The following is a 23,282-nucleotide window of genomic DNA, read 5'->3' as shown; positions in this document are numbered from 1 at the left end:
TAACTTCCTAACTAAATATTTAACTTGCTAGGTAAGCGTTTAGCTGAGCTAGCAAAGTGTTAACTTGCTAACTTAGCTAGCAAGTTAAATACTTAACCTGCTAGTTAAATATCTGTCTTAAAGTGACCTTGAATTAAACTTCTGCTGTTCAAAAACATCTGAAGATCTGAGAGAAACTTTGTGCATCTCATAAAAAAGGACAAAACTGTTTTAGGTGTGAAATTATTTTAAAAACATTCAGTTTTCTGCATGTTTCAGTAAATTTAATTGAGTTTAAGTTTGTTTATGACATAATTCTAAACCAATGACTCTAAAGTGGAATTTAAGTAAATTAATTGAAATTAATGTGTTAAAGTCCTGAGTCTTGTTAAAATAAATTTATAATATGTAAAGCTGCATAAATCCAGCCTGTTTTAGAAGCATTTTCATTTGAACTTTTTACAGGATAAGTTTTTAATCTCATGATGAAAGTCAAACCTTTCCCAATAATTAAACACACAAACAACCAGACTTCAACTCAACCTTTATTATCTTGTTCTTTTCTGCTTTAAATTAACTTCCTCTCCTTTTTGTAACATATGAAATAAATGAAAACATCCTGAACAGGAGTGATAATAAAGACTGACTTAATTTAAACGGATACATAAACCAAAAAAAAGAAGAAAAACACAGTAAAACATAAACAGGTAATGTCTTTAACGTGTCTGTAAAACACTGTTCCAGCTCAGCTTGGTATGGTAGGACATGGCATCTTCACACAAATGCCGTCAGTTTCCTGCTTTGTCTTCAAAACAAAACATTTCTCTTATTGCATTTAACAGGAAAACAAAAAAACGCTGCTAAAAAATAAACAACAGACATCAGAGACGTATAGAGCCGGATCAGTTTTTGAACTTTTCAGGCAGACGGTCGAGAAAATCTGTTTACATCCAATCGCTTCCCTGACTGGTAGCACACACACACACACACACACGCTGAAGCAGTTCTCATGAATCTCTCCTGGACATAAAGGAAAAACATTCATCATCATCATCATCATCGTGTTGAGCCGCTGGACGCTCTTCATGCACTCAGGCAGGCAGGAGGGCAGCTTTACAGCGAGTCATGGTTGCATCAAAACAAAAAAACGACACAAAGATTCACCGATTTCTTTAAAACATAAAAAATATGATAAACAACCAACGTACACCGACAGAGATACGTTACTGTCAAATATATGAGCAGAGTAGGTGATGATGGGGTTCAGCCAAGGCCACAGCTGTCGCAACGTCTTACCTGTTGGAGTAAAAAACTAAGCGAGGAAGAGGAGGAAGGAGGAGTTGACGAACCCAGAGGCTAATAGTGCAAGTTTGGCTAACGATGCTTGTGTTTTACCCTGGGTCCCTCTCTGATGGCGGCGCTCCGTGCCGGCAGACTAACCTCCGATGATGCGTGTCGCCGTGTAATTCAGTAGTGTGGCGCCGTCCCTAAGCTCCGCCCCCTCTCCCCTCCAGAAACGGAAAACGAACGCGCCCCGGAGCGCTGGGCCGGACGCGGGCTCAGTCTGCAAGTCTGAGATCTGACCGTTAAATACAGATACAAAAACAAAGTGGCGTACTAAAAACAGCGAGTTTACTGGTTGCCATGGCGACCCGGAGGGGGCGGAGCCTGAGCAGTCTGGATGCTGATGGTGAGGTTCTGAGTTCAAGTGTTGCTGTCGTCTTCATGTTGGAGGTCGGGGGGTCAGATGGAGTCGGCGCCGCCGCCCAGCAGGTCGCCCGGCAACAGGGAGGCGGGGCTTCCCATCTGGTGGCGATCCTCCAGCGCCGGAGACGCCCAGAGGCCGCCGCTGCCGCCGGGGTAACCCCCCATCCCGCCCCACAGCGCCGGCCGGGACGCCTCCGCACCACCGCCGCCATTGCTGCTCCACTGTGTGAAGATTCCGAGGCCGGTCGCCTGGGCGACGCCGGCCGGGTCCGACGGGCCGCCGTCCAGACTCTGCCACCCTGAGCTGGAAGACACGGCGGCGGTGCTGGAAGGGGCGGAGCCTTCTACTCCCCCTCCGACGGCGGCGGCTCCAGCCCGGTCGCCGGCGTTGCTGCCGGTCCCGGCGGCGGCGGCTCCTTCGCTCCCTGCCCCTCCGGCCTGAGAATGTGCAATATAGCGAGCGACCTCTTCCTCGCTGACGAACTCCGCCAAGATGGTGGTGTTACCCAGAACGCACCTGGGGCAAAACAAGATGGAGACCGTCACTGTTATCACTGCAAAAAGCTTTCAAAGGTGAAAACTAGCATAAAAACTAGCATAAAAACTAGCATGCTCTCTCAACTGGTGTCCAACAATTCTGCAGCAAAGATTTGTCTATCAGTTTAATATTAATAGATGTTTCCAAAGGTCAAAGGCCAACGACTCCCATCATATTTTTTTTAAAATGAAAAGTTTCAACTGAGGAAACTAGCATGCTAACTAGCATGCTAGCTCAACTGGTGTCAATATTTTAGCTGCTAAGCTTTTTGTTTGTCCCGCTGTCATTTTAAGATGGACTCGGCTACGGTTTGGCGTTTCCTGTTCGCCTTACATGTGGAGCGCGCTCTGGGCCTTTGCCGCCTCCTGCTTGAAGCCGTAGCGGATCAGAGCGGTGCCCTGGGTCAGGCCGAGGTGAAAGGTCAGCAGGGGGCCGTGCTGCATGCAGATGGTTCTTAGGGTGGAGCCGTCGATCTGCGGACACATGGTAGGCCAGATGATGCTAAGCTAGCAGCCGGAGCTCACTTCCTGTTTACGGTAAGGTCGGCGGCGTGCGTACCTGCGGCGTGAGGTTACTGAGCACCAGCCAGCAGCTTTCCCGGCCGTTCCCGTCGCTCCAGGTCGAACCTGCAGACAAACTTCACCTTATTCTGGTGCCGACGTTCATATTCATCATGTCAAAATAAATAAATACAGAAATAATAAAAAAAAATCTGGTCATATTCCACGTCGTCTATCTGGGTTTTATTAGTAGCAATATGAGGAACTAGAGATTATGGCTGAAACGACTAACTGGATGAATCAATTATTGAAATAATTAACTAACTTAGTAATCAATAACTAAATAAAAAAGGCAATTTGCTGGAACATCAACACATTCAGAGCAGCAATTAAGGGAAAACCAAACTTTAGCTGGGATATATATATATATATATATATATATATATATATATATATCCATACACATACATACATCAGTCAATATTTTAACTTCACCCGTTTCAAATTCTGTTATTGCATTTTAGGAAATAAAATGTTTGTTTTCCTGTTAAAGATAAAATTATTTGTATCTTCTAAAGTATTTCTAATATTTTATGAAAACGTTTATGAGGTTAAAGAAAAATCTGCAGAATTTTTTTATCTGATAAATGATAAGGATAGCTCCATTAGCTTGGTTAGCATCGTTAGCTTGGTTAGCTCCATTAGCTTGGTTAGCATCGTTAGCTCCATTAGCTTGGTTAGCGTCGTTAGCTTGGTTTGCGTCGTTAGCTTGGTTAGCGTCGTTAGCTTGGTTTGCGTCGTTAGCTTGGTTAGCGTCGTTAGCTGTACCGGTGTTGGTGGAGCCGCTGCTCCAGCCCCTCCCAGCGAGCCGCGGCGCTCCTCCGGTCCAGGGGGAGGACGACGGCGGCTTCTGGCCAGCGAGGCCGGGCGGAGGCCGGGCCAGCTGGGCCTGGCTGCTGCTGCGGCTAGCTTTCCAGGACTTGTGTCCAATGGGTTCTGGCGGCCAGCTGGTCTTATAGTCCGTGTACTTTGCTGCAGAAAGCAACACATACATGCAAACACAAACAAACTTCACCAACTTTTTTAACTTTCATGGCCTTATTCTGCTGTGATGTGTGTAAAAGCTGGAATCAAAATGCAAAAGGAAGGCAGGCGAGTTTATTTACCTGAGTTGTGTGCATTGTTAAGAAGGCTGTCTGAGGCACTATAGGGCCAGGCACCAGGTGAAGGCAGCAAGGTGTTCAGGGGGGGGGTGGAGTCTGAAACACAGGGGCAAACAGTCTGACCTCAAACTGACCCCAGAGTTCACTGCTGCTCCAGAGTCACTTTAACGTCCACTTATCAGTTAAACAACTCAGAAAATTATGTGGCTACAAAGGAATAAAACTTTAAATGTCAAAAAGTCACAAATAGAAGAAGATTTTTCTATGACTGAAGGCTTAGATTTATATTAAAACTAAGTTTCTCTGAGATTTTAAAGACAAAAATTAACTGAAACTTTTATCATCCAGTTTTTGGTACAAAGAGAAAAAAATAAATGAATCATGAAAATGGAAATTATTGAATTTGTTTAATTTACCAAGCTTTTAATTGACAGATTTATTCATTTCCAGAAAGTGAACTTTCATTTTTATGCTATTATCAATATATAACTTGAAAATGGTCTCAAAACTTTATTATCGTCCATCATAATAATTATTTGGATAATTTATCGTTTTCCTGCATCATGACCTCTGAACGGCCGTTCTGTACCAGTATTGTCTTGTAGCAGCTGGTGCTCCGAGTCGTTGAGGCCAGGTGAGACCGCGTTTCCCATCATGCTCCCCGGCGTCATGTACGGGTCGGACTCCGGGTCAACGCGGTCGATTCCCTTCCACGGCACGCCGGGCTGGAACTCTGCAGCGGGAACAAACATGGCCGTCAGCGGCGCCAGCGATCCTCCTTCAGCGCAGCTTCCCGGCGGGATGCACCAACCGGGCGGCCAGCTGGGGGCGCTGCTGGGCTTGGCAGCCATCTTGTTGCCGGGGGTGCGATGCCAGCTGTCGCTCGCTCCGTCTCCAACCAGCAAGTCAAACTGGGAGTAATGGGAGGCGCCTGGCATCTTGATGGGGGTGATGGGGACTGAAAGGAAGGAGATGAATGTGACCCACAACCAGAAAGTAACTAGGTACTTAGTTACTTTAGTAACTTGTTGGAAAAAAATTACTTTTAGTATTTTTAAAATCATAAAAAAATCACTCCAACTGTTGCTTTATTTAAAGAAAAATTATTTAAGCATTTTTCTCATTAAAAACAACATTTGTTTTGTAGTTCTGGTAAAAATGAATCTTTATTCTTTTAATATCATGACTACAGTCTTAAAATAAAACTAATTCTTGCAGTCTGACCCAGAGACGCCATTTTCTGACTCACAGAAGGGAAGATTGAAATAAGAATCACTTTTTGAAAATATTTTCTGCAATTTGTGAGTTTTTTTTAGGAAATAAGGCAACAAATAAATTAATTATGAATCAGATTTGGCATGACAAAAATTGGAACTAGGCAGAATTAACCAACTTGGTTCCTAAAACCTGGAGATTCCTCCATTAAGGATCATTTTCCAGTTTCTCTGTAAGAATCTCAGATTTCACCGTGAGAAAATGTCGGAATCTCACCGTTTTTGTGGAAAGCGTTTTCCGGTGAGGACGCGTCGGGAGAGCAGCTGCCCTCCATCATCCATTTGAAGCGGGACTGCGGCGCCGCCGGGTCCTTCATGGCGCCGGCACTGCCCACCATGGAGCCGCCCAGGTCCAGACCCGGCAGGTTCACAGCAGAACCGAAGCCTGAACACACAGACACACAACCATTAGCAAACATGATAATATTGATCAGTAATTAATCACTTTTTGATGGTTTAAAACTTTCTGTAGTTGAGGAGTCGATGTGCCCAGGGCGGCCATCTTGTTTGTTTACAAGCTTCTGTTTATTTGTCCTTTGAATTCAGGTTAAATCGGGTGTTAGGGTCAAAGTTAGGTTTTTTTATTTGCTTTGTTTTTATTTATAAGAATAAAATTGTAATATTGCAAAAATAATGTCAGAATTTTATGAAAACTCCAAAATAAAAAAGTAAATGAATAATGTTAAACAAACTTTGGTATAAACTTTAGAGAAAATACTTTATAGAAATACCAGGCCTGTCGCGATAAATCAATAAATCAATAAACCACATGATCATTTAAAACTGGCTCAACAATTTTGTTCTTCTCTTTCTACCAAAAACTGGATAATAAAAGTTTTCACTCTGGAGTTTTGGTCTAAACAATCTCTTATTCTGAAGGACCATTTTGTTTCCAGAAACTCCATAATTCAATTTATATATTTTATTTATTTTGGATATTTAAAATGTCTTCCAGTTCCAGTGTTAAATGTTGATCAGAATTTAAAGTTTATTGGTGTGAGAATGTGTTCTTGCATCTTTATGTCATTTTTATCTGTATATTACTGGAAAATAATCTCAAAACAACAATATTATCGTTTATCGCAATAATTCTGGGACGATTTATCGCCCAAAAACTTTTGTTATTATGACTGGCCTAAAAAATCCTTCACCTTTTAACAAATCAGCATCAAATTATTATCAGTAGCAGAACTTTGAAACTCAAAGTACAAATAAACAGAAGCTGTAAACAAACAAGATGGCCGCCCTGGGCGCATCGACTTCTGAACAGAAAGTATTAAATAATCAAAAACCGGGAAGGTGATTGATTGAGTTATCGTTCATTCGATCAAACGATGGAAGAACGAAACAGATGAACTGAACAAAACTTTTGTATCGTAACTTTAAGACGTTTTTTCAGGTTAAATTTTGTTTCCTTCTGTTGTTTATGACTTTATTCAGGTAGCTAGCGGCTCACTGACCAGAGTACGGTCCAAAGGGTTTCTGCTGCAGGTCCACCATGGACCCGGCCAGGCCCGGATGGGGCAGCGGTTCAGTGCCGGGGAGTTTGGGACCCGACCCGCTGTGGTGGGACGGGGAGAACTTGGAGCCGGCCCCCAGGCCGCTGATCTGCTGGTGCTGCCTCTGCTGCTGCTGCAGGACGGCCATGATGCGGGCCAGCTGGGGAGACAAGGAGGAGGAGGAGACAAGAAGGAGGAGGAGACAAGGAGGAGGAGGAGACAAGGAGGAGGAGACGAGGAAGAGAGACAAGGAGGAGGAGTTATTGAAGGGAAAACCTGGACTGGCACATTATTAGACGTACATTCATATTCTAATCATTCTTCTTTGCAAAGGCCCTCATGTTCATTCAGATTTAACACTGAGCCTCTGTTTTTATCAACTATTCTAAGCTAGATTTAGGTCTGGACTTTGACTAGACCATTCTAAAGTCAGTCCCTCCAGGACTTTAAGATTGTTTTTGTGATTACTTTAGAAAATATTCTGGGAATTTTGTTATATTCCTTGCATAAATACAGCAAAGAATAACCGCTGCTCTTCCTTTCCAGGATTAATAATTGAACCTGTAAAATGCTAAATGTTTATATGTTTGTGCAGTTTTAGCTTCATTGCTGCTCTGACTGTGGCGTTCCTTCACCAACTGGCCTTTTTCTGAGTGTATATCCCAGCAAACGGCTGCTAGCGGCGCTTTGAGCAGCAGCCAGGTGTAGCCGTACCTGCTGAGGGTCGGTCTGCGGACGAACGTTTGGTGAGAACTTCCTCTGGTTCTGCAGCATCGGCTGCGGCGGCTGCTGCTGCTGCTGCTGCTGCTGCAGTAAGAGCTGACAAGCCTGAACACAAAAACAGGACAAACGTTCAGATCTACTATTAAAATTTATTTATTAAAGAGAGAAACAGGAAATGAGACCAGAAAGAGAAACCAGATTCTGATATTAGCAAATCTTCCAACTTATTCTGATTTTTAAAGGGCCAGTATCGTGTTTTGTTTTCCAGGCACATGGAGCCATTTTATAGCGTAATAAAGTAATTGTTGAACAGAAGATAACTTCCTGATTCAACACCTTGAAATTGGGTCTCTGTCTCTTTAAAACTCCTGCTCTTTCTGAAGCTCCGCCTCCAGGAAGTCGTCCCAACATGGCTCCTCTATTAACCCTTTAAAGTTTCTACCAGAGTTGCTCTGAGCAGCAGCTCCTATAACAAGCTCAGCAGCTGTTTGCTAATCGCTGCTGGCTAGTCTGAAAGAGCTGCGCCTCAAAGGCGGAGCTAGGTCCACCCAGGTGTCATAATAGCTGAATGGTTGCCATGGAGATTAAAGGTAAGAGTCAAAGCAATGCTCCAGGTTTGATTTTGAGGAGGGAAAAACATTAAAGTGATAGAAAGATTAAAAAGTTATTTTACATGACACTGGCCCTTTAAATAACAGTTTTAACTGCAGCTGAATCAGCCGCCCATAATAACTAAACTTTTTGGACAATAATTTGTCCCAGAAGTTATTGCGATAAATATTGTTTTAAGACCATATTCCAGTAATATAATGGTAATAATGAAAAAAACATGATCAAAGATCAATAAACTTTAAATTCTAATGAACATTTAACACTGGAAGACATTTAAATATACAAATAAAACAGAAATGAATAAAATTAATTACGAAATGTCTGAGACCAAAACACCAGACGGAAACTTTTATCATCCAATTTCTGATAGAGAAAAAAAACAACAAATGATGCAAATGGAAATGATTGATTTTGCTTTAACTGGTCATGTGATTAACTGATTGACTGCTGCCGGCCTGCAGCAGCTGGTCATTCCAGAGGAATGCGGTTCCTCACCAGCTGCAGCTGGATCTGAGGCGGGTAGATGCTGAGCATGGCGATGTGCTGCGGGGACAGCTGCGGGGGGAACACGCCTCCCCCGACGCCCCCCACCGTCCCGCTGGGAGGCGGCATCGGCTTCAGCATGGAGCCCGGCACCTGCAGAGCGACAGGCAGCCACAAGTTAACCTGGGATGATCCTCAGATCCACCGCTTGATAATCCGTCAATAAAACCCATTAAAACAGCTGCATCTGATAAGTACTTCTTAGAATTAAATAATATTTAATATCTTTCCAAACTGACCAGGATTTTGTAATATTTTGCATTTAAAATCAGTAATTTGTGGAACAGACTTAAAAAATATTTGCAAATAAAGTTGGAAATTTGTGCTTAAGGCGTTAAATGTGAGTTTTTGTATGTTAACATGAAGAAAAGCTGAGGCACCAGAAGAACGAACTGCTGCCATGCGCATGTGGGAGTTAGCATCACTTAAAAATGTTTTTGACCATTTTCACTGCATTAGTGTGAAACTGGAGGGACTGATTGATGTAGTTCAGCAGTATGCAGAAAAAAAACTGTTTAGTTTGATTCAATAACATTTAAACCACAGAACTGTTTAATTGATGGCTAAAATAAATAGCTACGGCTGTCCGGATTTGGCCCGCGGACCTCGAGTTTGACACCTGCGGTTTAGAAGAAAACAAATCTGCTTTTCTGAAAGAGGAAGTCGGGATTCGTTCCTAACGGTGCAGACTGCAGGTTTAACCCGTCGCTCTCCTGTGAGTACGGTCATGTGACCCAGACTAGCAACGCGCTGCGCAGCGGGACTCGCAGATCAACCGTCACCGGAGAAACTCTGCTCACGTTAAACCCCCGAGAATCGAGATGTGACTGAAACGTCGCTACGCTGAGCCGCAAAACCACTTTTAGTGAGATTAATGAGAATAGGAAGAGTTTCTGCCTAAACGTGGATTAAAAAGCAGAAAAACATAAAATCATAAAACCTTTACAACAGAGGAAATGTACCAATTAAAATAAAAAGAAAACATAAGATGCATAAAAACACAAATCAGGTCAAAAAAAGTATAAAAAACTTCTGAGTTGAAGTCAAATCAGTAGAAAGAGATACTTCTAATATATAAACATGTTAAACATAGAATTTCAGCTGCACAATCAGGTAAAATCTGCAATAATCAAGTCTGTCTGAACTGAATTTAATAATAAATTGTGTTTAAGTCAGAGTCAGTCTTTAACTGAACAATAACCTTTTCAATATTATTTACAGAGATAAAAATAATTTTAACACTGCGCCAATATTTATTGGAATGGAGGATTCTTTCTGGTTATAAAAACAATATTTCTACAAAAGTGTTTGTAAAAATAAATTCAGGAGCGTTATCTCATAACGAGGAAGTTCTTGTTGAATCTTTTTAACGAGAAGTTTAAACTGTGTCTTGTTTTAACAAGATGTTTTACTCCTTAAACTAGAAAGTCTTGTAAAAAAAGAATCTTGTTAAAACGAGCTATAAAACTTTTTTTGTTATAACAAGAAACTTTCAATGCAACAGGTTCTCATTTTCACCAATACGTTTTATAGTTGGGATTAAAAAGTCATAACGAGAATTTAGCGAAACATTTTCTCTCTCAAACATCTCCTTATGAAAAGAAAATCTTTGCATTTTGCATGTTGCTATAGCAACAAGAAAACCTCCAAAATGCTACGCTTGCAAATTATTATCATTTTTCATTTTCAATCAACTTTCAAAAATGTCGTGATGTGCTTGGTGTGAATGATCACCAGCGGTTCAGGTGATGTTTCTACCAGTGAAACAGGAAGTTGGGACGTTTGTTACCTGGGCAGACAGGAACTGATGAGGCACTTGTGCTCGCATCCCTGGGGACTGATTTATGGGCGGGACACCGGGCTGATGCCGTGACTGGGCCATTCCTCCAGTCCCGCCAAAGATACTGTGGCCGCCCTGCAGTCAGAAAACGCAGCGGTTAGCAGGCAACAGCGGCGCGCTGGCGGGCCGAGGAGAACATTTATAGTGAATGGAGACGCAGGCGGCGAGACGCGACCGGAGGACAGGCGTCTTACTTGTCTAAAGGGGACAGAGTGGCTGAAGAGGGAATGGGGCTTGCAGGCGGTGGGAGGCAAGTTCAGAGAGCAAGGCGCCTCGTCTCCAAGGCAACAATCCTGATTGGCCAAATGTGAGGTCTGTCAGAGCGACAGCCACAGGCCGACCAATCAGAGCCGCAGAGAGGGGGAAGACAGACGGAGAGAAACGACCAGGCAGGAAAAAAAGCAGAGTCACAAGAGAGAACAAGGTTCGGACGCAGCGGCGGGCGTGAGGCCGTACCTTATCGTAGTAAGATGCTGCATCCGCCGGCGCCGGCTCTTTGGACCCGGGACGGTACAGCACTCCTCCACTCGGCCCTCTTCCTCCTTTCCTCATCTCTCCGTTGTAGTCGTTCATCACCATCCCTCTCTTCTCCGCCTCCAGTTTCTTCTCCGGCGCCAGGTCCATGTTCAGCCCGCCGGGCTCGTCGTTCTGCCGATAAATCGGACCGCAGTCAGACAGAAAACTTCTGCTGCACCACCCGGGAAACGAAATTCACACAACTAACGATAAACTACAAACTTTAACGTGTTTATTGGGATTTTAAGCAACAGGCTGGATAAGAATCTGAAAAGTGTGGCATGCATTTCTCCCAGAGCTCTGATCAGTCAGTCATCTGAACATGGTGACTCTGGAGGAGCTGCAGAATCGCCATGACAACAAATGCTGCATTTAAGGTACCTGGGAAATGGGAACTCTGAGCTGGGTGTTGGATATTTAAAATGTCTTCCAGTTCCAGTGTTAAATGTCTGAGTTTAGACAAATTCAAATTAAAAGTTTATCCCCTTCAGAGAGGGGACAAAACAAATGCAAGCCACACTTTAAAGATTTTATCTAATAAAATCTCTTTGAAGCCATTTAGCTCCATGGTTTGTCCCACACTGTGTCTGTCTGTCAGTCTGTCACATGAAGTCCTGACACATTAAAGTCTGGAGTTCTGCTTGTGATGAAGGTCCGTCTGTATGTAAACCTTTGCTCTGCGCTGTGATTGGGTCATTAGTTTTCAGCCGTACCAGAATTCCCATGTTGGAAAACTGCCTGTTGATGGGACTCATCCAGGAATCTCCTGCAGCCTTCAGCGGAGCCTGAAGAAACCAGAGCAGAGCTTCACCAGAGGAAACACTGAAAAAACTGAAAATAGGCTGCCTGTGATGCGACCTCTGACCCCACTGAGTGTTTAACTCGCCTTGCTGCCGGTCTTCTTCCCCGGATTGCTTTGCCCCCAGCCTCCGTTGCTCCCCTGGCCCCAGGAGGAGCCGCTGCCCTGGGAGCCGGCGTTGTTCCACATGCCTCCTCCGTCCTCCTCGTCCTCCCAGCTGGAGTGGCGTGACGCCGCCACCGAACTCTCCTTCTGCCCCCAGCTGTCTTGCATAGACTTCGAACCTTTAGATGAGGGTCAGAAATCCGAGTTAACCAACAGTTGATCCAAATCAAAATGGAGGAGCTGCCTCCATTTTGATTCCTGGAGGCTTAGCTTATCAGCTGCCTGTTTGTTCATTTTTGTTTTCACGTGATTGTTTCTGTAAGAGTGACCAAACTCTGCTGGAGATGCTTTTAAAAACCTGCACAGGCTGGAAATACTGAACTAACTAAAACAGACTGAAACTCTCAGCAGTCAAAACGACTGACGAAAAGCAGAAATGATGTCATCTCATTTGTTCTTTGCACATAAAATATAAATGCCACTTTTTATAAAAACTATTCACCATGGATGTGTTTCTGATCTGCATTGCTACATATTAAAACAACAATATATTTTACTTTGAATTCAGAAACAAAAAAACACTTTTACATTCAGATTAAAAAAATTTTTTTTGCCATTTTATTCTGAAACAGAAAAACTAAAGAATGAACCAGATTTTATTTTGGATATTTAAAATGTCTCCCCAATGCAGTGCTCAATATTCTTTACCAAATTAAAGTTCATTGGTCTTTGAGACAAATTAACTTATTTCAATATGGTGTCAAGTAACTGCCTGAAACTGGTGTCAAAACAACAATATTATTATTTATTAGAATAATTACTGGGACAATTTATCGCCCAGTAACAGGCATATTTGTAGAGCACCAACAATATGCTAACTGAAACAGCAAGATAGAGGAAGGTAACCATGGCAACCAGCTTTATGCAGTCAACTATCTGCCGTGTTGATAAACAATCCCTCTAAATGCACAGAACAAATTCAGCTCCATACATAATGAATAAATGAAACGATTTATTTTGAAATGTTTAAAATGAAGCGGAGGTTTTTCTAACCAGATCTGATTGGGTTTGAAGGAGCGTTTCCCCAGCCTGCCGGCTTCCCTCCGGCGTCGGCGGCTTCCCCCCAGCCAGTGGGAGCGTCGCTGGTTTTCCCCCAGGCTGCCGTACCATTGTCCACCGACGGACTAGCTGGAGACGCGCCGCCCCAGCCCGAAGGTTCTGCAGACAAACACAAACAACGTTCCTGGATTTACACCGTAAAGATCGCAATATATCCACACAGTGATTCTGAGACTTCAGCCAATCTAAGCTGAACATCTGCTAAAGCTCCTGATCATTATTAGCCACTTCCCACCAAAAGTTATGCAAATTTTGAGCAAACTTTTAAAACATGCATGATGTTTTTTCCATCTACCAGTTTGGAGCGAATCAAACAGCAAAGCGTCAATCAGTCAGATGTTGACGCTACGCGTGGCTGTAATAGGTTAGCATAGCCACTGATGATGGCTGTGAAACGGTTTTCCTGTACTGTTGTTTCTCTGCCATTAGCACATTTAGCAGTGGGTACATGCGGTTGATTGACAGCAGTAAGTCCCTCCTCCTGGCTCTGATTGGCTAGCGGTTCATTTTATCGGAGCAGATCGATGTGTTCACAGATCATCATCAAACATGGTGACAGATTTAACTGACATGTAAAAAAGGTTCTTTAAAGAAGTTACTGCAGCTCTAACTGGATCATGATCTGGTACCTGGGAGCGCCACGGTCGGTCTGTTGGGCTGCTGCTGGACCGGCGGTCCCGGTTGCTGCTGCTGGTTCTGACCCGGCCCGTGCGGCTGCTGGCTAGCAGCACCGCTGTTCTTGTCCCACAGGTTAACCGGCTTGTAGTTGTAATGGGTCGGGTCTCCCCACGCCGACGTCCCATCGTCGATCTCGCTCTTCCTGCTTATGGACTGCGGGGATGGCTCCTCCCAGCCGCTCGGTTCTGGTCCACTCCCGCCTCCGGCAGGGATTGGTCCGGAGTTCCAGCCTGAGCTTTGGTTCTGCGTCTGAGCGCCCATCTTCCTCCCACCGCCGCCGCCTTGCATGGCCCCTTGGTCCAGCGCTTGCTGCAGCTGCGGGTTCTGATTGCGGGGCTGTGATTGTTGCGGTTGTGCCGGCGGGCCTGGCATGGAGCCCGGCTGGCTGTTTGGCATCTGGTGCATTTTATTTCCTCCACTCCAACCCTGGTGAGGTTTGGGCGCCATGCCTCCAACGCCGTCCACCCCTGTGCCTCCTCCGCCCCCTCCTCCCCCTGTGCCTCCTGCCCCCCAGCTCCTCCGGGGGGGGCTGCTGTCCCAGTTCCCCCAACCACCTCCACCTCCCCCTGAGTGCGTGCCGCTCCTCCTCTCTTCATCCCAACCTCCACCTGATTTTGATTCTTGCTCCAACCAATTCTTACCCGATCCAACCTTGGGTTTTGATCCCCAGCCGCTGCCTTCGTCGTTCCCCCCTACGTCCTTCCAGCCCTCCGTTCCTTTCTCCTGCTGTCCGACGTCCCCCCATCCTCCGCCCTTTTCTGCCCGACTGTTGCCCCTCCATTCCTCGCCCCCCCAGTCCTTGGCTTCATGATTATCCCCTCTCCCCCAACCCGCCGCCTTGCCCTGGGTCAGCCCCGACCCCACACCGGGTGCCACCGATCCAGATTGCGACATGTTCCTCATGTTGGTGCATGCGGTTGGGGGGCCTCTCCCAGACAGAGACGCCCCACTGCTGCTGCTGTTGCTGCTGCTCTCCCAGCCTTCACCTGATGACCCGGTGGAGGGAACCAACGAGGGACTGACCCCCGGGCCCGATGAGTCAGTGCTGAGGGTTCTGGGTCCTCCCAGAGCGACGGGGTGTTTTGATGAAGCTTTGCTTTGTTCCACGACGTCCCAGGCCGTGTTTTGGCGGATCTGCGTCTGGCCCCAGCCAGAGTTGGACAGGACCCGCGGATCCAGATCGGATCGGGTGAGCAGGTTCTGTAAGGCAGTTTCTGTGTTGGGCGCCTGTCGACGAATGCGGTTGCTGTTAGGCCCGCTTCCACTTCGGGAGTTTCCACCGCTGGATGAAGAACCTCCGCGTCCTCCTTGCCCCTCGGCGCCGTCGCCCCATTCCCCAACTTCCCCGTCTCCTTTCTGGTTGTCCCAGGCTTTGCTAGCAGCGGGGGCGGTGGATGAGGACGCAGTGGGGGGGTTCCCTGCAGTGCTGCTGCTGCTGCTGCTGTTGCTACTGCAGTTTCCCATTTCTTCAGCTGCAGGATTCGACCCTCCACCCCAGTCGCTACTGGAAACCCCTCGATCCGCTCCTACTGGTAACCCCCATCCTCCCTGAGATGCCCCGGAGGTTTGACCCCCATTTTCAGCACTAGGGTACCCCCACCCCAATGTCCCTTTATCCCCTTCTGCTGCCCCTCCCTCCCATCCGTCAGTCCTTGAGGCACCCGTTTTGGAGTAAGCTGCAGGGTAAGGTTGGCCTCTCCAGGAGGGGGCATGGCTCGGGTCTCCTGCACCTACCCTGCTCCCCCCAACACCATGGTCCATTCCTCCTCCAATCCCTTCCCCCCCTGAAATATTTGGTCCCGCTGATTCACCGTCCCACTTCCCCCCTCCAACGTCTCTGTCTCTGGATTGCATTTGGTGAAGTTGGTGCTGATGGGCGCTTGACTGATTCACAGATATAGATGGGTGACCCCCCAGACTCCCGGCTGCCCCGCCCCCCAGCCCCAAGGAGGCGGCGTTGTTGGCAGCGGCGGGGCCGTCCTGCTGCACCAGAGCAGGCCAGGCTGAAGGGTTGGCATTTGGACTGAAGTTGGCACCTGGAATTCCACTGCTACCATCCAGGGAGCCACTGGCGTCGTGGCACCCGGGCACAGCAGGGGCTTTGGAAACAGAGGAGGGCTGCTGCAGCAGAGGCCCAGCTGCACCTCCTCCAAGATGACCCTGGGGGGCAGTTGACCCCCACGCCGCACTGTTAGGCAACTGCATACATTCATTGGGCAAAGAGAACGAGGAAGTGGGTGAGGGTTGGCCGCCAGAGGCACTGATGCTCGTCACTGGCAAGCCGCCGTTTCCTCCATCACTGCCAGCAATACTAGGCCACTCCTCCAGGTCGTTGCCGTCAACGATGACCTTCTCCTTGCCCTGAGAGGGGGCCTGGCTGCCTGAGCTTGCCCCCCACATGGAATTTGCATAATTATTAGTAGAAGCAGCAACTGATGGTGAGGTGAGAGCCAATGAAGATGCAGAATCTGTAAAAAGGAACAGGAGGTCAGCAAGAGTCAAACAGGCCAGTCTGAGTCTAATGGCGATTTCCTCCTGATGGTCCGGTCGACCCGGTTCTACTGGAACCAGAACTCCATCATCTGCTCCACCTCCAGCTGCTGTGGTTCTGAGTCAAACCAACCTGTTCCCCTCCTGGCCTGTGGGGGCGCTGCACCAAAAACCACTGAAGGAAACCACACAAAAATCGGTTGAAGGATTTCTCTTTAGTCTTTCTGGGTAAATACAACCAAAGCTAACATGCTAGCCTAGCGCTAGCAGCAGAAATGGCTCATGGTCTTCAGCCAAAGACTAAAGAGAAATCCTCCAACACTAAAATCTGACGCCTCCATCTTGTTTCCATCTGGTGAAGAAGGAAGTTGCTCTCAGCGTCTTCAGAGGTTTTTGTGTCGTTTCCTTCAGTGGTTCTTGGTGCAGCGCCCCCACAGGCCAGGAGGGGAACAGGTTGGTTTGGGTCAGAACCACAGCAGCTGGAGGTGGAGAAGATGGTGGAGTTCTGGTTCCAGTAGAACCAGGTCGACCGGACTGAAGGAGGAAAAACATACTTATACTAAAAATTCGTGCATTACTCAGTCCCTCCAGTGTTTCGCAATTCCACAACCGTGGAAACTTTTACAAAATTAAAAACAAAACAAAAAGGTGGCAGTATTTATTTTTTCTACTACACTGCTGCCTCAGTCTTACCTGATGTCTAGTAATATTGGCAATATAACAATAATTGAGTTATTTAAATCTTTAGAGCAGTGGTTCTCAAACTTTTTTCAGTGATGTACCCCCTTAAAAATATATTTTTAGTCAAGTACCCCCTGACAGGGGCAAAACATTTTTGGAATTAAAAAGAGCTAGAGTGCTGTAAAATCACTGTCTGATTTATTAAAGCCAAACAACTTATATCAGTGAACCTGACAAATACATCCATATTGCAAACATTGCATGGTTAAACAAAAAAGAAAAACAGAAGACGGTGACCACCAGGAAGGTATAAAACCAGTCAAACCGTTTTATTTTAAAGGATATTGAAACTAAATACTGAATATAAAGTTCAGTGCATGAACACACATTTATATTTTATCGAACTTTTTACAAAATAATTTTCCCCAAGACTTATTATGAGGAGCCTACTGATTTTTTAAAGATATTTTGAAAAGCTTCACGTACCCCCTGCAGTACCTCCACGTACCCCCAGGGGTACACGTACCCCCATTTGAGAACCACTGCTTTAGAGAATAATTTTTTCTTTTCAAATCTGTTTTGTTTTTTTTATCTGCATGTTTTTGCTTCTACATGTAAATTTTGAACAAAGTTTAACTGGAAAAAAATATTGCAAATTCCTTGGAAATATTTCTAATGTATTACCATAAAATCTGACTCTGAACTGAATGTTTCGGTTGTGTGTCTGCTGCATCACAACCTGCAGCGTAAAGGCGCGCGCCGCGTTACCTGAAGCAGCAGCCATGTTTGTGTTGGGGCCATCCCCCCCTCCTCCCAGCAGCATGGAGGACAGCGGCGGCTGCCCCCTCTTCAGTAGCACTTTATGGTCCTGCTGGCAGCGAAATCGCGGCGGCACTTCTCTCGGCATGTAGCGTGATGGCTGCTGATTGGCCTGGGCTCCGCCGCCGCCCGCGCCGCCGTTCCCAGCGGCGCCGAGGCCAGCGGCGGAGGAAGAGCCGGTGTTAGAGGCGGGCTGTCCGTTGGCCACGGCCAGGCGCTTGGCATTATTGCCGCCCGGAGCCGGGGGGGCGGCGCTGCCGGTGCCCGAGGTGGCCGGGGTCGGAGCGGCAGCGGGCACAGGGCTGGGGGAGGCGGAGCTGCTCTGGGCGGCGGGAGACTGGGCAGCAGCCGGCTTGGTCACGTCTGTCACTGCAGCGAAGGAGAAAATACCAGAAAACTGATTAATGACAGCAGCAGGCGGAGGAGAACCAACAAGGACGAAATGAGAAGCAAATGAGTGAAAAACTAAAGCAAAAATTGAAGACGCAAGTTAAACACCTTTTTAAAAATGTATCTCTTTATTAATTATGCCAAACATTTAAAAATAACAACATGCCAGTTATTTAATTAGGATTTAGTAAGAAATAATTAACATTTGCAGAAAAATCAAATACAAACTAACTTGTTTCCCACAAATGTTAACATTTTGTTTAAGGAAAAAATTGTTTATTCTGTTAATGTAAAGACAATAGAATAAATTTAAGGACAAACATTAAAACTAATCTAACAGATAAAAACAAGACATAGAAACAGCAGTTATATAAAAACACATAAAATTCAGCTTACCTTTGTTTTTTTGCTCTGCAACCTGAAATAAAGAAAACAAAATGTTTCTAAATTAATCTTTTCATTATAATTCACAAATAAATTATTCTTTAAAATAAACGTTAGAATAAAATCTGTAGTGTTGAAGCTTTTTCCAAATGATTTTCACATCAAAGTAAATAATCAAGTTGAGATCTTGAAACTAATCAAACATAATAAATCATCATATAGTTTTAGCTCAGTTAAATAAATAAAAAGGTTGAGGATCGGCTCGTTATTCAGCCAGAAGTTGGACAATTTCTCCTCAATCAGAAGATCAAAACACAACAACCAAAGTACCCAAAGAAATCAAAGCTAATTAGGGAATATTTAAGTGGTTTATTAGTTATTTCCTGTGATTCTGATTTTGAACCCATAATTTTGTGTAATTAATTTCTTTGAGAATCTGAATCACTCAAATCGTTGCAGATTGCAGGTCGACTTGCCTTCTGAGAGGCTTCCCTTTTCCGTTTGTCTTCCTTTTTCCTTTTCTTGTCTTCCATGAACTGCTGCTCCCGACCAGATTCTCCCTTCTACAAAAGAAACAAAAACAAACTACGACTTATTTAAAAAATGAAACCTCAACTGTAAAAGGTTATATTAGGGTTTGGAAACTAAGAGTAGCTTAATAAGGTTTAGAAAGTTCAGTTAGCATGACTGTAAAGCAGCAGACTGCAGGCTAGCCAAACACTCTGACCAACCAGATCGTTATATTTCCACTGCAACTCAATCAACAACAAAACTGCAAGAAAAAAAGAATATCATTGTGAAGTACATAATTTTATTAAGTTTTTAATCTCTCCATACATCTGTAAAAAACTCAATGTCACTATGAAGTCCAGCTTTAGCTCACAGTGACTCAACAGCTGCAACTGAGGTAGAATATAATAATTTACTTTTAAAATGTTTTAAGCATTAAACAAGCTGCTTGGTAATTACTAGCGAATTAAATAGTTGCCTTTAAACAACCACTGAATGTGATGCAAAGTAACTGGAATAATAAATGTTTTATTATCAGCAGTACGAATAATTGCAGCTTTTTTATGCAAATAAAAGTATTTAAGCAGAACATTTTGTTTTAAATCTACAAAACAGTAAACCTGTGAGATTTATCAGGGTCGATGAGAAGAGAACCTCATACTGAAATAAAAAACATATTTAATTAAAAAAAACAGCAGGCTCTGGTCTGTTGATTGACATTGGCAGGAAAACCAAATCATTTGCATAAACTTGTTTATATCCTGCAGCCTTAGAAAAACTAACATCCATCTAGATCTGTAAAGATTAAAACTCTTAGTATTCATTTGTTTGAAAAGTATTTAGAACATATAAATGTGTAAACATTAGAGGCAGACGCAGTTCATGAAATGTGCATTTATATGGAAATAAACTTAATGAAAATGTGAATTGAAGCAGAAGTTAAATGGCAAAACTTATAATCACAGGAGACATCTGAGATCATAAGGACAGTCTGAACATAAAGTCAGAGATAAACAGGAAGGTTCGGCATAAAGTCGGAGATAAACAGGAAGGTTTGGCATAAAGTCAGAGATAAACAGGAAGGTTCTGTGAACAGCTGGGCCGCCCCTGGATGTTAGTTTCGTTTTTGATTTTTCCAACCCTCAGCATTCCTGAGCTCAACCTGGCATCTGACTGAAGCATTTCTGACCTCAAGCCTTACGATTCACTCAGATGTTGATGTTCCCATCGGTCAGACCCCCAGTGACCCCCAGGTGACCCCCCAGGTGACAGGTGGATCCCGGCTGGAGCTGAGCTACCTCAGCTCCAGCAGCAAATGTTCATGCAAGATTTATTCTTCTAATCCCTTCAGCTTGCAGACCAGCTAACGCCAAAGTCAGAATGACTGGAAGGGGACTTAGGAGGGAATGCAGCAAAAGGCTTTTATAATAAATTCACTGAGTACAGACAGAACCAAGAACCCAAATTAACTGGTGGCTGAGTATCAAACTCGATTCTTATTAGACCGCTAATGCTAACACCAAGGAGTGGTTTCATTCTTCGGTCAAAGAAATGCGCCCAGTAACGTGTTAACCAGACAACCCGGTGTTAGGTTCGGTTAACTGGTACCAGCAAACACAGAAGGCCGAACCCCTAGATCTGCTATAACGCTCCGCTACACATAAGCTAGGTTCCTGACAGCGGCTAGAAGCCGCAGCTAAAGGCGTTAGCGAGGCTACAAGCACCGCATTTCTCTGACAGCTGCGGTATTTTTGCATGCACACCATTTCTAACCCAAATCAGCAGTTATCAGCAGCACCAGCGACTCACCTCAGGAATCACATATGAAGGTTGGCTAGCCTGCTAGCTAGCTTAGCTAAAGTGCTTCAGTGCGAGCTTTCTCTTTTTCAGGCATTCGTCGAGGCTACAAAGACTTGGACGCCTGAGCGGAGAGTCAAGTAGGCGGGAAATGATTAAAACACCAAGAAATAATACGCTACCGGTTTGAAAATAAGTACTAATGTTCCAAGTCTAAACGCTGATGTGCAGAAGAATTTAAATTTCAAAGCGCTGTGGAGTCAGTCGGTTGACGGGCGGCCATTTTGCTGCTCAGCATGTAGAGTCTCCAGTGGGCAGCCCGAAGCAGTTGCGGGGAAGCGCTCTGACTGGCCGGATCCCGGCGGGAGGAATCGGTAAAACAGCCTGCTGACCTTCACGGACCTCACGCTGGTTTCACGCCGCTTTGCATAGTGTCTCTACGGGACGGAAGCGTTCCAGTGTCGCTCAGAAACTGAGTGAGAAGATGGAGAGTCGGAGGGAGCCTTTTATGCCTTTTTAAGAAGCCGTAATCCGTCAGAGGACCTAATCTTTACACGTTGTAAAAGTGAGAAAGTTTCTCGTTTTTACGGCATGTGGTTAGCCAGAAGCAGCTGCGGGGAATCGTTCTCTTTTGTTTGTCGTTTTAACGAGATACTGCTTAGTTCATTTCCTAGCTCTGGTAGCTAAATACTACGTTGTAGTTGAACGTTACAAATGTAAGAGTACTTTATTGATCCTAAAGGCAAATTAAATGTCGTTCAAATTCTTTAGTCATTGTAGATGGTGACGGTTATTGGCAAGAAAGATCTCCTGTAGCGGTCTGTATTACAGCGAATAAGAAGAAACCTCTGACTGAAGACACTCTGTTTTTCTAAGACAATCTCATAAAGAGGATGGTCAGGATTATAAATAATTTTATTGATTTTATATAAAATCATTCTTTGTTTGATCATCTCCAGAAATAATTCCAAAATACTTTTTTTATAAAGTCAAAATTCTGAGATTAAAATCAGTTTCTGATTTTACGTTTCTCGGAATTCTGACTTTAATCCCAGAATTAAAAATTTAATCCAAGAATTGTAACTTTTTTGTCAGAATTCCGATTTAATCTCAGAATTTAATTTTTTTCCACAAAATGATGTATTTAACCCCCAATTAAAAATTTAGTCAAAAGATTTACTTTTTTGCTCATAATTATACATTTAATACCAGAAATCCAACATTTTCTGTTTTTAAATCAGAATTCCATCTTTTCTCTCATATTTCTAAGATTAAATTCAGATTTCTCTTTTTTCAGTGGCCCTAATATTCTTCCGTACACCTCAGATCATTTGGGCCTGAACTAAAATCACAAAAGCAGATCTGTAGCTGTGATTTCAAGTCGTAACTTTTCCTTGACAGGATGGCAGCAGCGAGGAAAAGGAAAAGTGAAGCTTTGGGAGATGAAACCGAGGATGAGGAGAGAGGAGACAGGCGAAGGAAGATCAGAAAAACCAACAAATACATCGGAGCTCATGTTGGTATTCAAGGTAAACTTCACTTCCTACAGCAGAATATTTTATTTCTGTGGCAGAGAAATGAGTTCAGTCCAGTTTTATGTCAGCAGCAGCAGAGGGAGAACGATTAACTGATGGCAGCAACATCTCATCCGATGCCTTTTCCTGACAGAAAATAGAAAGTTAACAGTTTAAATAACAGCAAATTGTGCAAATGGGAGAGTAGTAGGAGAAGAAAGTGAGGAAAAGTGGTCAGTTTGTCCACCAGCAGCCCAACTGCAGAGATAAATCAGGATAACTTCGTCTACTGGTGCTGTCTCTGCAGGAGGAATCTGGAAGGCGGTGGAGTCCAGCGCGGCGCTCGGCGCCGGCGCCTTCGCTCTGTTTCTGGGCTCTCAGCGCTCGTGGAAGAGGCCGGTGCTGGACCCGGCCGCTGCAGATCGGTTCCAAGAGAAATGCTCCGAGCTCGGCTTCGACCCGGCTCACATCCTGCCTCACGGCTCCTACCTGATGAACTGCGGATCGCCCAAAGACGGTTTGTCCTTCAGCGTGCCGGTCGCCTCGGGTCGGCCGGTCCGCTGAGTTTGCGCTCCGCTCCGCTGCAGACGTGTCTGAGAAGAGCCGCGTCCTGCTGGTAGACGAGCTGAGCCGCTGCAGCCGCCTCGGCCTCCGCCTCTACAACTTCCACCCCGGATCCTCGCTGGGCGCCATCACCACCCAGCAGTGCCTGGACAAGATCGCCGCAGCCATCAACCACGCTCACCAGCAAACTCCTGCTGTGGTCACAGGTACGGAGCAACAACAAGCACAAAAAGATCAGAGCTGGTTCTGCTGCACAACGAGGCGACAATCAACACGAAAAGCACTGCAAAACACTAAAACTAACCAAGTATTTACGTGTAGTTTTGTCTTATTTGAAGTGTACTAAGACATTAGCATCATAAACTGGACATAAATACTTAGTTTCTTTGTGGCTCAGTGTTGGAGAACATGAGCGGTCAGGGCAGCACAGTGGGGGGTCGGTTCTGTGAGCTGCGGCGGATCATCGACCGGGTCAGGGACCGGAGCAGAGTGGGGGTGTGTCTGGACACCTGCCACGCCTTCGCCGCAGGTAACACTC

General features: G+C 45.1%; 2 protein-coding genes across 7 annotated transcripts in view; one reads left to right on the top strand and one right to left on the bottom strand.

Annotated features, from left to right (window-relative positions):
* Positions 1 to 506: 506 nt before the first annotated feature.
* tnrc6ba (trinucleotide repeat containing adaptor 6Ba) lies at positions 507 to 20,969 on the bottom strand. 2 transcript variants are annotated; one of them, XM_028041257.1, is made up of 22 exons: positions 20,679 to 20,969; positions 18,836 to 18,922; positions 18,372 to 18,393; positions 17,535 to 17,954; positions 13,547 to 16,063; positions 12,852 to 13,016; positions 11,781 to 11,977; positions 11,608 to 11,679; positions 10,835 to 11,026; positions 10,573 to 10,692; positions 10,328 to 10,453; positions 8,491 to 8,631; positions 7,375 to 7,488; positions 6,622 to 6,820; positions 5,379 to 5,546; positions 4,699 to 4,845; positions 4,477 to 4,620; positions 3,891 to 3,983; positions 3,553 to 3,756; positions 2,783 to 2,850; positions 2,558 to 2,697; positions 507 to 2,203 (listed from the first exon to the last, which is right to left on the bottom strand). In XM_028041257.1, exons 2-22 carry the CDS (start codon positions 18,890 to 18,892, stop codon positions 1,723 to 1,725), a joined length of 5,787 nt encoding a protein of 1,928 aa, XP_027897058.1. In that variant the 5' UTR covers positions 18,893 to 18,922; positions 20,679 to 20,969; the 3' UTR covers positions 507 to 1,722. The 2 variants fall into 2 exon arrangements, with proteins under 2 accessions (XP_027897058.1, XP_027897065.1); XM_028041264.1 differs by lacking the exon at positions 10,573 to 10,692.
* LOC114159216 (probable endonuclease 4) overlaps positions 20,945 to 23,282 on the top strand; it is a 3,852-nt gene continuing 1,514 nt past the window's right edge. For 2 of the 5 annotated variants that reach the window (XM_028041298.1, XM_028041294.1), the window contains exons 1-5: positions 21,047 to 21,382; positions 22,068 to 22,195; positions 22,488 to 22,697; positions 22,768 to 22,950; positions 23,142 to 23,273. In XM_028041298.1, coding sequence (XP_027897099.1) covers positions 21,381 to 21,382; positions 22,068 to 22,195; positions 22,488 to 22,697; positions 22,768 to 22,950; positions 23,142 to 23,273 — 655 coding nt within the window. In that variant the 5' untranslated portion in view covers positions 21,047 to 21,380. Of the gene's footprint in view, positions 21,383 to 22,067; positions 22,196 to 22,487; positions 22,698 to 22,767; positions 22,951 to 23,141; positions 23,274 to 23,282 lie in introns of all 5 variants that reach the window. The other 3 variants (XM_028041296.1, XM_028041297.1, XM_028041295.1) reach the window with 3 other exon arrangements.

This window comes from Xiphophorus couchianus, chromosome 2, assembly GCF_001444195.1.
Source record: "Xiphophorus couchianus chromosome 2, X_couchianus-1.0, whole genome shotgun sequence".
In the NCBI taxonomy this organism is placed as follows: Eukaryota; Metazoa; Chordata; class Actinopteri; order Cyprinodontiformes; family Poeciliidae; genus Xiphophorus; species Xiphophorus couchianus.
The sequence above is the reverse complement of the archived record's forward strand: the minus strand, read 5'-3'. Positions and strand labels throughout refer to the sequence as shown.